The 17464-nt window shown below is 41.5% G+C and overlaps 1 protein-coding gene across 1 annotated transcript in view; it reads left to right on the plus strand.

Moving 5' to 3' along the window:
* Nucleotides 1-17153, plus strand: part of MTAP (methylthioadenosine phosphorylase) — a 351598-nt gene extending 334445 nt beyond the window's left edge. Inside the window, exon 8 of the mRNA XM_078676000.1 lies at nt 16689-17153. Within this exon, the coding sequence (XP_078532126.1) occupies nt 16689-16727 (39 nt within the window). The 3' untranslated portion in view covers nt 16728-17153. The remainder of the gene's footprint in view (nt 1-16688) is intronic.
* Nucleotides 17154-17464: the final 311 nt, after the last annotated feature.

The following is a 17464-nucleotide window of genomic DNA, read 5'->3' on the forward strand; positions in this document are numbered from 1 at the left end:
AGTTTCTCAAGCAGGCAGGCACAAATCTACGCGTTTCGGGATAGCATATCCCTTGTTCACGATCAATTTGGCTCCTGGCTCTCAGTCTCAATATAGTGAGTCACATTATTACATCATTTCCTGTTTGATGTTATTTTGGCCCTCGGCCTTCTGGATGATGTAGTTTTTTGCAATTTTTTAATACATTTTTTTATCCGTCTGCATAGCCTATGTCCTTCTGCTGCAACTGCCCTTTCCAACACTGTTTTGGGTGTTGTGATTGGTGCTGTGGATACTGAGATTACCCGCCTCAAAGGTTTGGGCTCTCTCTTTATAATATTAGTATGGATATATATGGATATATATATATATATATATATATATATATATATATATATATATATATATATATATATATGATATTTGAATGAGAAATCATGCAGCATAGAGGAGATTTATGATCAATGTTGTTACTTATGTCCTGCGGACATTGCAGCTATGGCTGCTATTCGTTACCCATGTTGAGGCAGTCTAGATTGATGAAGAACTGTTTTACATAACTGCTGAAGCACCAAAGTCACCACTTCTGGTTATCCTTCACAAGGGGACCACTAACGTGATCCCATCTGGTATGATCTCTATTGCAACACCCATGATATTTGTTAGTAGCGCGGGTGAACTTTTTTTAACATAAGTAGCATTTATTACAAAAAGGGTTGGAGTCCCTTGGCATAGGTGCATTGATGTTTATGATAAAGCTTGCAAGATTCTTGCAAAATGGGCCTTACGCAGAGTTTGGCAGACTTGGTACTCCGTCAAAATGTGGCGAATAACCTCTCCGCCATATTTCATGTGCCATTTACTATGATTCACTTGTGGTATTTCATCAGCCACTTTTCTGAGGGAGAACCCTGTCTGCCAGACTCTTAATAAGGTTATTTATTATGTCTGCTACATGCTTCAGGTTGGGAGAGTTGCCTTTTGTCTCACATTATGGGTATTTTATTTCTTTCATATACAAGATTTTCTATAAGTGGTGTCGTAGGTAGCACTGTAGCTCTATACAAGTGAGTGGAGTGCAAGTAAAATATCAACAGTTTACAGAATATACGCACTTTACCTCCTTGAGTTTTGCATTTTGGACATGTATGTACATGCCAGTATTTAAATATCAAATCTGGTGGATAAGGTTAAGTGTACGTGGGCAGCTGTATGCTTCTGAAAAGGAAGCGGCAAGGCAACTTTGCTTTTATTTACTTAAATATCAAAAGGAGTGGAAAGAAGGCATTATAAGGTATGGTTTGCCTTGTAACTTTGTGAACACTCTCAAACATGTACATTTGTGGGGATTTCTAAACTGCAATCAACCCATTCCCATGTTGGAAATGGTCATCATTTTACTCTTCCCCGGGTTTTCTGGGGGTGTACAGGAAGAGATTTCTCCAAGAAAGAAAAACATTGTACATTTGCCTATTCAGCTGACCTTTCTACTGTGTAGAATTTGTATTGTGTACATTTCTGCACATGTGAAATAGGTAGCCTTAGGAAAATCCCATGATAATGCAGTATGTAAGCCTGGAAACCTGCACTTGATGTGGCTTTTTAGGCATACACTTAAACATGTTTTGTGAATTTCAAAACCAAAGTGTTTAAATGTACGTTCGGATGGGGTTGTAGGACTCATCCCTTAATTTTCCACTTGTCTATGGGAATGTTGCCCCTCTTTTATTTCAGCTTAATCTGTTGAGGAAAATCCTGTCTTTTGGCAAGACCTGCACAATCACTGCCCTTGTAGACTCGAGACTCCTGTAACACACTGTACCTTGCCATCTCTAAATTTCTGATGCACCATCTCCAAATACCAAATAAGACTGTTAGATATCTTGTGTCAGGACCACCTAATGGCCTTGGTCTGCCTTGGTTGAGAGTTTTTCATTGTCTTTCTTGTTCAACTTACATTCTCTTTATGATAGATTGTATTAGGCCCCATTCTCTGTAGCTCTCTGTGAGAGGACCTCTTTTGTAGCTTGCACTCTTTTGAGGCATGCCTTCTATCCGGCCACTTCCTCAGTAGCTGTTCTTCAAGAGTATTATTCTACAATATTCCTTTCAACTCTAACTTGTATGTCATCATCTAACCTTACTTCTAACCCATCTAACTCTTATCTCTGGCTCTCGGCCTGATTTTTTTTGCTAAGGCCTAGAAACCCCATGGCAGTATGTGTGCTCTATAACAATCCCTTGCAACCTAATGAAACATGGTTGCCAATTTCTATGTTTAGCTTTAAACATGCATTTCTCACCTATGTTGAAAGTAGCATGTTACTTCTAATTATTATAAAATAAAAAAAGTTATGAACTAATCAGCAAGCTAAAAAAATGTACATGGAATCTAAGGAGAGAACACATACAATGTTTGTCATTAATGAGTCCAAACTAGTGTTCATGTAGTTTACCAATTTCTTTATATGGGACTGATATATTCTGAAATTGGCTGTTGGGCCACTCAAATATAAAAAACATATAAATCTCCCAAACTTCAGAGCCAATGCATAGGTTTCGCGTTTTAGTAATGCTCTGGTCTCTCGCTACTCTTGAAGCTTACCATTCAGAGACCATAGCTAGAAGCATTTTATACGAATTTTTATTATGCCATTTCTTGGGAAGTCATCTTTGCTTCTGCACAGGTGCTCATGGCAATTCATTTAAAATCAGAATTAGATTTTAAAAATGTGTAGGATTGAGAGACACTCCCTTGCTGCTTTGGAGACACTTTTAGTCTGTTTAACTTGCAGAAGTATAATATTGTATTTATATAGTGCTTACTACCCCTGAGTAGGCACTGGAGAGCTTTACAACTGGCCGTACTCTGCTCCGGGACCCCAGGTTATTGGTTAATCCAGTGTCATCGTTTAATGTATTGCTAGGTTACTGGGGGTCATGACTTTCAAGGAAGGGGAGGCTGTGATGTTTGGAATGAGATGTGGGCAATTTACTAAAATACTTCAATAAAGATTGTTAGCCAAACATGCATGAGACTCGGAGAATGTCGTTCTCAGAGAGAGGATGCATGGGAAGGTTTGAAGAGACATAGAGGGCGATTTGAAAGAAAAAAGGAAAGGCAGCAATTAGTAGTTTTGGGTAATGTAGGAAGAAACAACATTCTGTGCACTAAAGTGTATATATTCGGTTTTGTTTATAGGCATCCAGGCAATTGTGAACGAATAAATATCCTGCCGCGCACAATCCCATAGAAGTTAATGTCTTGTCCATAAATGTTTTAGTAGCGTAATGCTCCAGAAGGGAGTTTTCAACCATGCATTGTCTGTCTCAAGGAGAATAGTCTCTTCCTTGCTAGGCTACTGTTAGACCCCTGTTTCAGCAAGGAGAACAGATCAGCTCAGGGTTTGTAAGTGTAGAGAAATGGCTGAATGCATATATGTATATACTAGCAGCCCGTCCCGACGTTGTCCAGGAGCAATCAGGCTTCTGGGCCCCCGCCCGCCCCGATGTTGTCTCAGGCTTCAGGGCCCCGCCCGCCCCGTCGTTGTCCGTGGGTCCCCCGGAGCGCACCCGCCACTTTCAAGGCCCCCAATGAGCCGCACACGGGCCGCTTCACCTACCTCAGCCGCCGCTCCTCCCCGCCTGTCCGCCGCTCCTCACCGCTCCTCCCCGCCTGTCCGCCGCTCCTCCCCGCTCTCATGTCCGCCGCTCCTCCTCGCGCTCCTGTACGCCGCTCCTCCCCGCGCTCCTGATGTCAGCAAGCACGTCGCGGCCGGCGCTACTTCCAAGGGACTACTTTTTTTTTAATCGTAAATATTTTAAAGAACGTATATTTTATTTTTTTATATAGCCTATGTCCATCTGCAGACCCTGACAATTACAACGATGTATCGGGTGTTTGGATTGGTGCTGTGGTTCCTGAGTTTACCCGCCTCAAAGGTTCAAAGTTCTCTCTTTATAATAGTAGTATAGATAAATATATATATATATATATATATATATATATATATATATATATACATATACATATATATATCAAAATCTTGAGAGCTTTAGGCTGCACTCAAAGGAAGCAACACCATTAAAATCATAGCAGTCTTTAACAATAGAAGGGCAACTGATTCAAACAACAAGAAGGGGATTCTGCAAATGCTGGAGTGGAAGCCTTTTGATGTCCATACTCAAGTTTGATTTGCAGTATTAAGTACAAGATAAATTGGGATCCATTTCAGATGGCTCTGATTTGCCACTGCACAACAAAGAGGGCAAAGAGAGCTCCCCAAACAATGGAAATGTATCGCCTGCATTCCTGTAGCTACTGGGTGGGGATTTCGACACTGTGGTGGGAAGAGTGGAGATGGGGCTCTTTTTAGAAATTCAATGAAGAGTTTGTTATCAAGAGGCTGTGGATTAAAGTTCCTGAGGCACTGCCTTTTGGTAAATGAATGGTGGAGGGGGTTAGACTGCAGGTTCTGTTGTGCAACGTTGAAGGGAACCCTTTAGGAGAGGCACATCCTTTTGTCTTCCAAGATCACATTTTCAATTGGGCTGATGACAGAATAATGCAGGAAGCTCACACCTCATCGTACTTCTTTTGTGGATGATAAAGGCCGGAGACTATCCTGCTGTGAGGGACATCACTACTCAAAGCCTGTGTCTGAAATCAGCCTGGAATATGTTAATCCACAAGCATCACTGCTGCAAAGAAGCGGCAGCAAATGGGGACAGGAAACACCAGTGGAAAACTGTACAATAAAATTCCGCTGGGCAAACCACTTGACAAATGGACCATGCTTGAAGAAACGGGCAAGAAGCTAGGGTAGTGTGGCTCAACAACAACGTGGTGAAACAAGTGGTATGCAGTTCCTGGGTGGAGTGGGCTGGAAGGTTAGTAGGAGGGGAGTGGAGTGGGGTGGGGGCGGCTGGCAGGCACGCTGGAAAACTCCAGGTAAGGGAAGATAGACAGGAGTGGGATAGCTCCTATAAGGAGCAAAGGCCCTCACACACCCGAGAGGTGTCATGCTTCATTATAGGGCAGCTCCTCGTTGGGCTGGTGCTGCAATGCCCAATGGGCCCCTCAAGGGGCTCTTTGCTGGAGGTCTACTCAGTTTGTCGCCGTGAAGCCCTAGAAGACTGGGCAAGGGTGTATGTGAGAGGTGGGAGGAAGAGTGCGTCTAAAAATAGCTATAAGTGTCCAAAAATAACGTTATTCATTGGATACTGAGGCTATAGTTAAAAACAACCGACTGTGAAAGGTATGGCTGGCGTGGACAATTAAGCCTGCTGCAGCTCAAAGTGATGCCTGAGTTCTCCAGTACGGTTAGGGGCATTTCATCAGGACCGGGGATCCTCATCAACCCTAAAGGGGACTGTGGAAAGGTGTACTATGAGATTCTGTCCCTAAGGTCAGGATTTGTGTCTTAATTCAGGGTGCAAGTGGAAGTGAGTGTAGAAAACATCTACCTTCTGGGTAAAAACCTAGAAGGGTATGTGGTGAGACTCCAACCTTGACGTCCAAGACACTTGCACACTGGCATGGGCGAACAACTCAGTCTGAGGTGCTCCTGCGCGTGGGACCCACCCATGTCTGCACATCAAAAAACAATGGTCAGACAGAAAGGCAAGAACAGTGAAGAGAGTGATTGTGAATCTAATTTTAATAGAACACATGTTCACAAAGGGAGCTACAAATGCTTCCTACTAAAACAACTCAGAAGGCTCTCTCCTATATGGGATGAATTCACATGTATGCCGCATAGCGAGATAACTTTCTTAGACCCTCACTTTTCCGTGTATTATTCTCATATATTCGAACCCATTTTATCAACCTATCTCCGGTCTTCTATCTCTTTTTCTTCTCTTTTCTTTCTCCCTTTATGAGAGGCACGGCCGGAAGTGAGAGAGGCAGAGTTAGAGGACAAGGGAGAAAAACATCTTCAACAAACCCCAACACCACTCGCTGAAGGTTACCAAACCCCACTCTAGTCTAGGGCACCATTTCCTGGAGTCGGACTGCATTCCCTAATATCCAAATTCCTGAATGCTTTTATGCTATCCTGCTGCATTTTTGTACACTTACTCTTCATTCAAAAACCTCCAGTCACGCCATCATTCTATTATCCCGTGCTCCCTCCTGCCAACCTCATGTTCTTCAACTGTAATCATCACTTCAATTTTTGCAGCGACCCGCAGGTCTCTTAATTTAATATCACTTCTTATGTCACAAACGTTTTCTTCCTCTGCAGCATTGTGAACTTTGTACCGTCCTCCTCCCACCTAAGCTCTCCTCTCATGGTCCTCCTCAGCTTCTTTGGTATATTGTTCCCACCAGCTGAATGTGCGCCCCCTAGCGGGCTTAAAGCCACTTTGATTCTTGAATTTAACATAAATATTTCCCCCAGATTTTACTGCTTTGTCCAAACTGGGTTAAAGAGCCGTTTTTGGCAAGAAATGATGGCTTTCGTATACGAAAAAGTCTCTAGCAAAAACAACAGGTGATGGACAGAATGCAGAACAATGTCATACATTCACCCCAGTACAGAGATCTGGGCCTAAATCCATCGTTTTTTTGCTCACCATGCCATTCCAGTTTGAACCCAGCCATATGCAAATCAGTCTTGACCCTGTGCCCCATGGGAACAGTCCAGCCCGAACTGCCAAGCCAGGTCCTCCCTGGACTGGAAACAAGCATCCAAGGACCGGTTTCGGGCTTTCAGCCCTCATCAGCCTGGATAGCTTGATTCCAGTGGCATGGAGAGCACGGGACTCACGTCTGAGCATACCCGTCCCACTCGGGGTGACAAATGCAAAAACATCAGGTGATGGACAGAATGCAGAACAATGTCATACATTCACCCCAGTACAGAGATCTGGGCCTAAATCCATCGTTTTTTTGCTCACCATGCCATTCCAGTTTGAACCTAGCCATATGCAAATCAGTCTTGACCCTGTGCCCCATGGGAACAGTCCAGCCCGAACTGCCAAGCCAGGTCCTCCCTGGACTGGAAACAAGCATCCAACGACCGGTTTCGGGCTTTCAGCCCTCATCAGCCTGGATAGCTTGATTCCAGTGGCATGGAGAGCACGGGACTCATGTCTGAGCATACCCGTCCCACTCCGGGTGACAAATGCAAAAACAACAGGTGATGGACAGAATGCAGAACAATGTCATACATTCACCCCAGTACAGAGATCTGGGCCTAAATCCATCGTTTTTTTGCTCACCATGCCATTCCAGTTTGAACCCAGCCATATGCAAATCAGTCTTGACCCTGTATACGAAAAAGTCTCTAGGCTTCTACCACAAACAGGTAAGGTTTGAAAAGGACTTTTAATGTTGTCTTGATATAATATCCCCGACTATTCCAATAAAGCGTTAAATAAGTCAAAGAATGAGGACCTTGTCTGTTGCTGCAAAGCGGACTGACTGGTTGTTGGGTATCCCTTTTACGAATGAGTATTTTTTTATTTTGTCTGATTTCTTTTCTTTTCATTTTTATTGTACTTTTGTATGTTTCTATAATCATTTTATCTTAGTGGATTGTTTTAACTAAGGGAATATTATTTCAAACGTATTTATTGTAAAGTTTATGTGAACTGTGAAGGGACGAGTAGAGAAAATGGATGTTTTAAGACCCAACATAGAGTTGTACTTTATAAATCACCTTTTATCTGGGGAACCCCTCCAGGCGGTGACTCCTAGTCCACCGTTGGTTGCGGAACAAGCAGATGACTGGATGTGTTCAGAAGACGTACTAACAGCTCATGGGGACTGGTTTGTAAAGTTTGAGGCACACCTATTTTATTTCTAGGCATTACAGATCCCCTGTAGTATGAGGCTCCATGTACATGAAGGTCTTTGAGTAGGAGGCACACAGAGCATATGCAGCTCTTATCTATTTGTGTTGCTTTGATACCACTTCTTATGGGATGATCCCTTTTCCACCCCATTGATAGAGGAATGTAGAGGACAGTGAATTTATCAACTGTACGTTTTTTCTGTCCTATACTATGGCTAGATTTGCTCACCCTGTAGTAACATGCATTATTGACTTCAGGGCAGGGGAGTGTGCATCGCCATACCTTGTGGATATAGGGGCATATTTCCAGCTGGTGGAGCACGTGTTAGCTCCTAAATTGCTAACGCTGTGCTCCATCACTTTAGAAATGCAGGAATGCGCTGTATTTACAATAATACAGCACTCCCATGCATTTCTCCATGCACTGGTGCTAAATTCAGCTGCGTAGTGCCAAAGAAGGCACCCTTGCACCGTAGTGCAAGGGTGCCTGCGTTGAGGGAATGATTATCTGTGTGTAGGAAGGTGTCCCTTCCTCCATATAAACAATCCAGAATGGCTATTTGCAACTCCTATGTGTGCTGCATTGTGCAGCACACACAGGAGTTGCAAATCGTCTTTTTTTAATGTCCTTCATTGTCCCTTCCTACACATAAACAATCATTCATGGCAATTTGCTGTTTCTATGTGTGCTACACAAGGCAGCACACACAGAAACAGCATAAACGAGGAGAAAACAAGCATTTCTCCTTGTTTCACCATGTTAAGACCAGGTTTTCCCTGGTCTTAATTTTGGCGCTGCCTCCTATTTACACCACTCTTGTAATTAGGGGTAGCGTCAAAATCTATGGGTGTTGCGGCAAATCGCCACCCGCAACACCCATTGCCCACCCCTTTCATTCTAAGTCTAGCATGAAAGAGGACCTTATTTACAAGGCTGATTTAAGCCACGTTAAGTGGCTTAACGCTGCTTTGTAAATAAGGCAAACCCCCCATCGCCACAGGAACATCGCAAAAAGTGGCATTCCTGGGGCGATAGTGGCTTGTAAATATGCCCCATATGTGACAAAATTACACCTCGCCTCATCTCAAAATGAACAAAAATTTACTGTTATGTGGATCAGGGTCTTTATTCTGAAACTTTGCAGTTATGTAGGCTTGCACACTGTTTTCACATTCCTTGTCATTGCGTTATAATTTTGTAACCCCCAAAAATAATGTATAGCACATTTGTGTAGTAGGGGTTTTATGCGCAGCCTTTTGACATCTATATTTGCATGCAATTTTATGCAGTTGGACATTGAGTGCCAGCCTTTTCATCTTTATATAGGTGTGCACATTATTTTGCCTATTCCTTCATGTAACTAAACTATATTGCCAACTTCTGTGCACTGGAGCATCAAAGCCAACAAGGAGGACGATACAATGAAGTTGTTGGTAGTCGGAAGGCACTGTAGGTTCTTTGAGCAGAACGAGCAAAGCAGAGCAAAATGTTGTCATTAAGGCCGTGTCTCAGCATGGCAGCTTGCTAAGGACACACCTGCAGCTCTGTTGACGAAATCTGGAGTGCAATATTTGTTGGGGCAGATGTGATCGAACTTGTGCATGTCTTCACAGTGTCGTATACAGAGAGAAACAGTGGTTCCCTTGGAATATAAAGTGCTCAATAGACCAATAAATTATCAGTATTAACAGTAAATGATTTAAAATCCAATGTACACCTAATGTTATCACACAGTAGTACAGCAGCAGACAAGGAATAATTAATTTAGTATTGAGTTATTTAATTGCAGGTGATCAATAAAAAGTGCAGATGTGTTATTATGCACGTTGCTCAAAAAGTGATTCGTCCATCGTGTTTTTTTAAATTAGAATACAGGTGTGTGAAATATGAATGTGTGATTAATGGTTAAACATTGATTGGTCATCTCAAACTATAGAACACAATCGTAATAGGATGACCACATTTAAATCCCTGGTTCACTTAAGCATCAATTTGACGCCTGTTCAACCCTACTTTAAGCTGCTCTTCATAATCAGGACTAGCAACTTAAAATAGCCCGAAATTGAATGGGGTCTGCAAATGTCGAAAATGACAGGAGTTTAATACTGATCAACTTGGCTGCAGCTGTATGTGAAGCAGGGGAGTTGGTCCTTTGGGAAGGATGAAGTTGGTTGAGTTCAGGGAGAGGCTGAAAGGTCCCCTGTTATAGAGTTGTGAGCTTCTAGATGAAACTTGTTTTAAAAAATGAGTGAAGTGGAAAATTAGCACATAAGCCAGGGATTGAATAACGGTGCTAAGATGAGAGAAAATATATTGCACTCACAATAAGAAGTAACCAGAGAGCACCAGTGTACTCATTCATAAAGCACTAGAGGTAAATAAGAGGCAAACATTAGGTAAAAAAATGTGAATAACGATAGAAAACTGGAAAAAAATCTGTGTAGCATAATCGGTTTGCAGATAGGAGAGTAGGCTGTCAAGTAGTAAGATTTGGCCCTGGAGAATAGTTTGAAAATGGTCTGAGGGAAAATAAGCCAACCACAATGGAAAGCGCAGCAGTTCAACCATCACTTTCAACAGCAAATTTAGAACGGTGAACTCACAGACAAGGTAGCATAACTAAAATGGCTCCAAACTGGACAGGATTGGGGAACAACACGCAGCCTGGGCACATTCCCCAAATCATCTTCATTTCCTCGCTCTGTTTCCATTAACTCTCTCACGCCTATCTCTCTCCCTACCTGATTTCTTTCTCTTTACCTACCTCCCTCTTTCAATTTGTCTCTTTCTTGAAACCCCCCCCACTGCCTGCTGCAGATATCCTCTGGTAAAATGAGGAAAGTGACAGAGGCATCAGCTGCTGCCCTTGGCTCTCAAATCCGACCTCCATCAGCTCTGGCCCACCAGGAATATACCTGATGGAATAAAAAAAGAATCGAACTCTGGCACCAGAGTAGCACGATAGTGGCGTCCCAGAGAAAAGGGGAAAGGGGACGGGAGAGCGGAAGGCAGCAAAAAGGTAGGGAATATATGTAAGTAGAAAACGTTTTAAAAAGAGAATTGAATTCAAAGAATCAAGCACTGTATAACAAATCAATTGCAAATAAAAGCAAGAGAAAGTCCTTATATAGATCTAATGCACACAAATCATGATCAAAACATTGACTGTGTCACTGTAAAGACGTTTATGTGGATAGTAATGAATTCCGATCTTCAGCAGAGTTCATGGCCATCATAATATATGGAAATAGTAGGATCTATTTTAGTTTTTTTTTGCCAGAATGGTATATGAATATCCTCCTCTCATTAACTTGTCAATTGATTCTGTAACTTGTCATGTGAGGTCAATTTCATCATGATGTAGTTCCATAAAATGAAAAACTAGAGGCGCTTCGGGGACCATGCTTCGGAGTCTGCTGCAATGTTGACAAATACATGTCCTTATTTTTTGTGAAGTTTGACCAACATAGTTAATGTCACACAGGCACCAAATACAATAACCAATGTTGCTGATAATAAAATTAGATACATTATTCAATATAATCTGAATTCCTTTGTGCTTTGTTCCTGGTAAAAGTAAATACACTTCATTTTTCACAATTGTAGTGTCTTTGCACAGGTGGTGTAAATTACAGAATTTCATAAGGGTCTGTGAGACAGGGTACCTCTTGTCGTATGCAAGAAAAAGATGGTCTCTCCAACTGCTTTTATTTTTTAAGTAGAAAAAATGCAGGTCGCCTGCTTTTAGAATATTAATGCTTTTAACCACAAAGTTAGATGCAGAATTGAATGTTGTGACAAGCCATTTTATCATTCTGCACTTTGGTTTTGGGTGTAAGAAGCATTTTTCTGGGTTGCATTTTCTTGTTTGCCTCACTACATGTTTAGGAAAGCCTGTAGATCTCAATTTAGTCCTTAAACCTCTTCTTTAAAATAATCATCATTAAATGTCACTGGAATTGAACAAAAGGTTGGCAAACACGAGTGCTCTGATATGATGGCTTGTGCAGTGAAGGACTGTTTTACTTTCGGTAGGTTCATAAAACAGGGTGGTGTGCAAGAACCCATTAAATGATATTCATTTTTTTAAACTTTATTTATATAAAGTAACAGACACTGTCATTATGTCATTACATGCTGCTACTTACCGACACAGTCCACTTTTTTCACACATTTTGGCATCTTAGATAAACCACATAGAAAAACATGTGTATTTAATCTATTACATACATATTGTTACCCCATTCAGCGTGGTCACATTTGATCATTCAATTTCTTGAGGTATTAAGGGCAGTTAGCAAATATTCCCTCTATAAGTATTCCAGCTTCCCCATTTCTTTATCCATTTTCTAAGACATCCCCTATGAACATACACTGTCTTTTCCGCCACCATGACAGTGTCCATGTCTCCACGCCATTCCGCTAACGTAGGGGCGGTCATCCCACCCCAGTGGCTGGCAATATTTCTCTTGGCTATCGTGATACCCAGAGTAGCACAGGACTGCAACGTTGAGGTCAAATACGTTGTGTCCCAAATGTTAAGTAGGCAACATTTGGGCTCCGCCGGGACTGGGTTCCCACTTACCCTTGTGATAAGGGACAAAACTGAATCCCAATATGACGCTATTACAGGGCGTGTCCATCTAGTGTGAAAAAAACGTGCCAACCTCCCCACATTGTCGCAGGCAGAACGGGTTATCTACTTTTCCAATCTTACAAAGCTTACAAAGGGTAGGTCTAGTGTAATAAATTCTATGGAAAATCTTAAGTTGAATAAGATTTAGTTTAGATGCGATCGCTACCTCTCTATGGGATGCCGCGCCTCCTGCCAATCCGTATCATCCAATTCACCCAGGTCTGCCTGCCATTTATCTTAAAGCTTCATTAGTGGATCTGGCATGTTATTGACAATTTTCCAAAATGTCAGATATTTTGCTTTTTTGTCCATGTGATCCGTGAGTAGTCTGTCCTCAAGTGGGGAGGCCTCAGGCAGGGTGGCATCAGGGGGAATTACCACTTCAAGAGCATGTTTAATCTGCCGGTGACTTGAAGGGGTGGAGACATGTAAGTCCACAGTTAGGCAAACTTACACTCTATTGGATTCATAGCTTTATTCGGCAGATCAAAAAACATCTATAAAAGTACAAACCTAATATCATCAATTAATAATATACAGACATGAAAATACAAAAATATGTGAAAACAAACTCAACTCAAACCATCCATTACCTGATTTATATTTCCTTCAAAATAAGTGCATACAGATATTTTTAAAAAAACACACACAGATAAATAAAGCATTAGTTGAAACAACCACATCTCAAACTACCCTTTCCATGAATTGTATTGCCTTTGTGAGGAAAAAGTGCAACATTTAGACACACAGGTGGGTTGTCGAGTGCATACAGGTAGCTAAGTGCAGACTTATAGTCTCCAATATTCTGTGCCAGGAGGATTGGATTAAGGTGTTGTCTTCTCAAATATGTGTAGAAACCACAGAAAAGCATAAAATGCTGAGTGCTTTGCTTAATGCGCCCATCACAAGGGCAAGGCATCATATCCGGAGGGTGTACATTCGTTACCGAGAATGCAACTAAATGATGTGCTATGCCAGCACGAAATCTAGTCAATACCACATAATGCTAGATATTAGTCACACAAGATAAGTAATATTGAAAACCGACCTGGAGGGCAGATGACATATAATAAACTTCCTCTACTCAGCACACATTCTGTGATCCTGCTTATAATTAAGAAAGCATGTCTTAATGGTGCTTTTATCAAGGGTCAAGTATTTAAGGGGATCTTGGAGAACAGAAATATTAAATAACCTACCAAAGAACGTGCTAATGTAAGAGACAGGGAATGTTTAAAACATGGTCTGAAATTACTAGCTAGATTAAACCAGCTTCAGCTTTGGACCAGATAGAGTACCACAATAATATGGATTTTACCAGGTGCAGATCTTCCAAAAATTGCAAACCAGCCTCCCTAATAATAATTACATTAATTTTAATTTTTAATTTAACGTTTAAAATATTTTTTTTAAACAGTTTAATCAACTTTATTATTTTTCCTTGTATTTTACCAAAGGAGATCTTTCCCAATGGTGGCGCTCTCAGCCTAAATCGAAAAGTGACCATTAGTAATTTTGCAATTGGAAATTCACTTTTAGATGTCTCTATCCACTGACTTGAGTGGGTGGAGACATGCTAGTTCACAGATAAGTGGACGTACACTCGGAAATAGTGTAGACTTACACCAATATGCAGTAGCAGATTTACACAAGAGTAGATCGACATATGTAAATTTACCTTTGTGAATCGGCCCTATGTATATATCACTTTTCGAGCACCTGCAGTGAAATAACGGTGTGATAAATTAATTAATCCAGGTCTGTTGGCGCCGCGGCCAGGGCGACTGACGCTGGAATCTGGGGACCACGGTTCGATCCCCGGCTCCGGCGGCAGGTCAGCCCAGCACCATGTGACTCTGGGCAATAGCTCGCTTAATCTTCCCGACGGCCCCCCAGCGCCTAGAGACCCTTACGGGTGATTGTGCGCTTTACAAATGTGGACTTTACTTTACTTTACGTTTGTGATAACATTTAGCAACAGTGGATTTTGTAATTTACTGATAATTCTGATCATTCAGTGGTCTATGGAGCATTTTAAAATTCAAGCAAACCACTGTTTCTTTCTGTATATATTATCTAGGTCCTCTTTTGGAATAACTGGATTACCCTTGTTTTTGTTACTTTTACAGTGTCACTGTCAACTTTTGCTCTTCGGATACATCACCAGCTAGTGATGAGAAATAAATGATACCAAAGGTGTTGAAGAAAAACATGCCAGAAAAGAGGATAGCTTTAAGCACAACATGTATGAACGCAGATAGCATACGAAACACATGAAAGGTGTAAAATTGTGTTAACAAAGAAGTGGAACCAAGTTCTCAGTAGTGGATTGTTTGAAAATTTAAATAGAAAGTTTTGGGGAGGCTTCGACTTTAAATTTTAAAATTGTCCATTTTGTGGGTGAGCCTGTTCTCTCCTGTGGATTCAGTATTTTGGCCTCATCGAAGTAGTCCATGTTCAGATCTCTTGTCGAAGATCTTGTATGAGTGAGAGGCCCAATGTAAAGATCAGTGTGAACATGTGGCTTGGTATCCGATTTTGTTCTCTTTGCAGATTGGTCTCTTTCTACTGAACAGGGCCATAAGCTGCCTTTCCCTGATAACAGTTCATCTTGTGGAAATGAGGAATATCCCACACACATATAAAAGTTAAAAACAAATTCACATCTGTGTAGAAGTTAAAATCCACGTAACCCCTTCCGTGCGGGGCATATTCCCCCGATGTGCTGGGGGCGGGCACAGCGCCCCGGTGCTCATGACGAGCTCAGCTCGTCATGAGGCACATTGCTCGTGTGCTCATGACGAGCTGAGCTCGTCATGACCACAACCGTTCCAGTGGAACGCTCTGCACAGCAGGGGAATTAACCCCGCGTGTGAGCATTCCACGGCTCATGACGAGCTCAGCTTGTCATGAGCACCGGAGCGCCGTGCCTCATGACGAGCTCAGCTCATCATGAGCATGGAAAAGGTTAACGTCAGTAGATCTTTTACTCATGAGTCATCCTCTGTTCCTTATGGATGTCAAGTAATATAAATCTATAGAGAGTCTTTCTTCCTTGCTGGTCAGGAAGTTCTTGTAGGACTCTTTCATGATGCACATTATTTTTGAAAGTTCAACCAAGACCAGCCACTACATGCATATTGTTTACACGTGAACATATCATTTCTAGTTCTGTTGCTAGTCGTTGCTGAGTAGGAAAGGAAAATACACCTTCAAAAGTTGAAACTACCAGATGGCCTTCTTCATAGCCATTCCGATGACATAAGACATAGGGAACTAACCTTAAGACCTGTCTGTGGTTCAGTGCAGGGCTTGTATTGAACTTTCAGATCAACTTTGAGTTTGACACCCTCAAACTCCATCCTACATCTTCCTGCTGCATAGGGTAACCCTTCATAACCCAGGTTTTAAAAATGCTCTTTGGTCCAACTTCAATTGTTCAATGGAATTTAAGTGTTCACCTGGTTGTTTTTCACAAATGGTGAGACTTGTCCAGTAGGAAAAGCCCCTTCTACAGTTCCATGTTTCAGAAGTTATAATCAGCGCATCAATTCTAGATGTAAACTTTTAGCCATTCTTGAAATCTGTTTCAGAGCTACCTAGTCAGCACAATCCGAATTTTTTGTGGACATTAAGAGCTAGTGTTCAATATTTAATGCCAGTGGACTTAAACACTTACCTTACAACATGAATAATACCTACACTGTTACCCAAATACTCCAATATGCTTTGTAGCTCTTTCTTGATAGTAGGGAATGTAAAAGTGCGGGTGGAAAATTAGTGAAAAAAGTCTCACCACAATAACACTTAAGATAATCTAAGCCAATGGAAAGTTTTGGATTACTGATGCCACCTGACTTGCTCGCCTTTATTCCACTGCAAATCTCATAATTATCTTAACAGTATGTATTCAGAATGGGCAGAGGCATATAGTGAAAAAATAAGTGAAGTAGTGACTGAGTACATATGGAAGTAATTGCACCTTCTTAAAGTGTCATACGCACATTTCTGGGTCTCCGACCTGTTTGTTTCACATGTACTGAATCGATTATTTATAAGAAATCTATGGGCAGAGTACCATGGTTACTATGGATTGAGACTGTTTCTAATTCTGGGTCATTCTTATCTCATGCAACATAGGGTTCTAATCCAACAAGTCCAAAAAAAGCTTTGTATAATTGTAATATAGACGTCAACTGTATCTGTGGAGGCTGTGAGACTTTAAAACTAGTGATTTTTCCTTTTAACGTCTTTTTATTTTGTGTTTCAGAACACTGTGCAGTGTGCAGTCATGTTGCCAAAGCATTGACATTCTCCAAAGAACTGGCATGGATTAAAGACATTTGGAGCGCCCCCACTCACCCGTTCAGCTGCTCGTCTTCAATGCTACTTAAAGACTACCCCCGCCCTCACACACAAAGTTGTCCCAGCTAATATCATGTCTAGAACAAAAATTAACATGAATTGACCCTCTTTTCTCTTTACTGGAGACTGTGGCACAGTGGCTCGGATTGTCAGACCGGACTGCTTCCTAACAAGAAGACTCTTTGACTGAATCTCTCGTCATTGATAGAAATTATGCAATGTTTCAATCTGAATAACTTTAAAGGCGTGTTGTTTGTAATGATATGGTGAACAGAACGGGTTTATGAAGGTGTTGTCTTCACAGTTTCATGGTCTGACTGGCCTTATCTGAAAAATGCCTGTCTGCAGTAAATAAAACCATGAGATTATACCCAATGGCTTCTTGTGTTTGTCTCGTTTTACTGAGTGAAACAAAACTGCTCACATCAAAACAAAGTACACTTTAATACAGTAGCACTTATAAATATTTCATTGGGGTCAGTGAGAAGTGACATGACAAGATCTTACACATGAAGAAAACCAAGACATCTATAAGGCAAGGTTTTTGGGGGAAAGACCTGTTGGGAGGCGAATATCCAGTAAAGTCCTCCCCCAGTCTTTTATGATGCCTCACGGCTGTGGGTTGGAAAATAACTAGTGCGTTTGTACAGTTAGTTCCCTCTGGGTCAACCTTTGACACAT

This window comes from Lissotriton helveticus, chromosome 2_1 (genome assembly GCF_964261635.1).
Source record: "Lissotriton helveticus chromosome 2_1, aLisHel1.1, whole genome shotgun sequence".
NCBI classification, from domain to species: domain Eukaryota; kingdom Metazoa; phylum Chordata; class Amphibia; order Caudata; family Salamandridae; genus Lissotriton; species Lissotriton helveticus.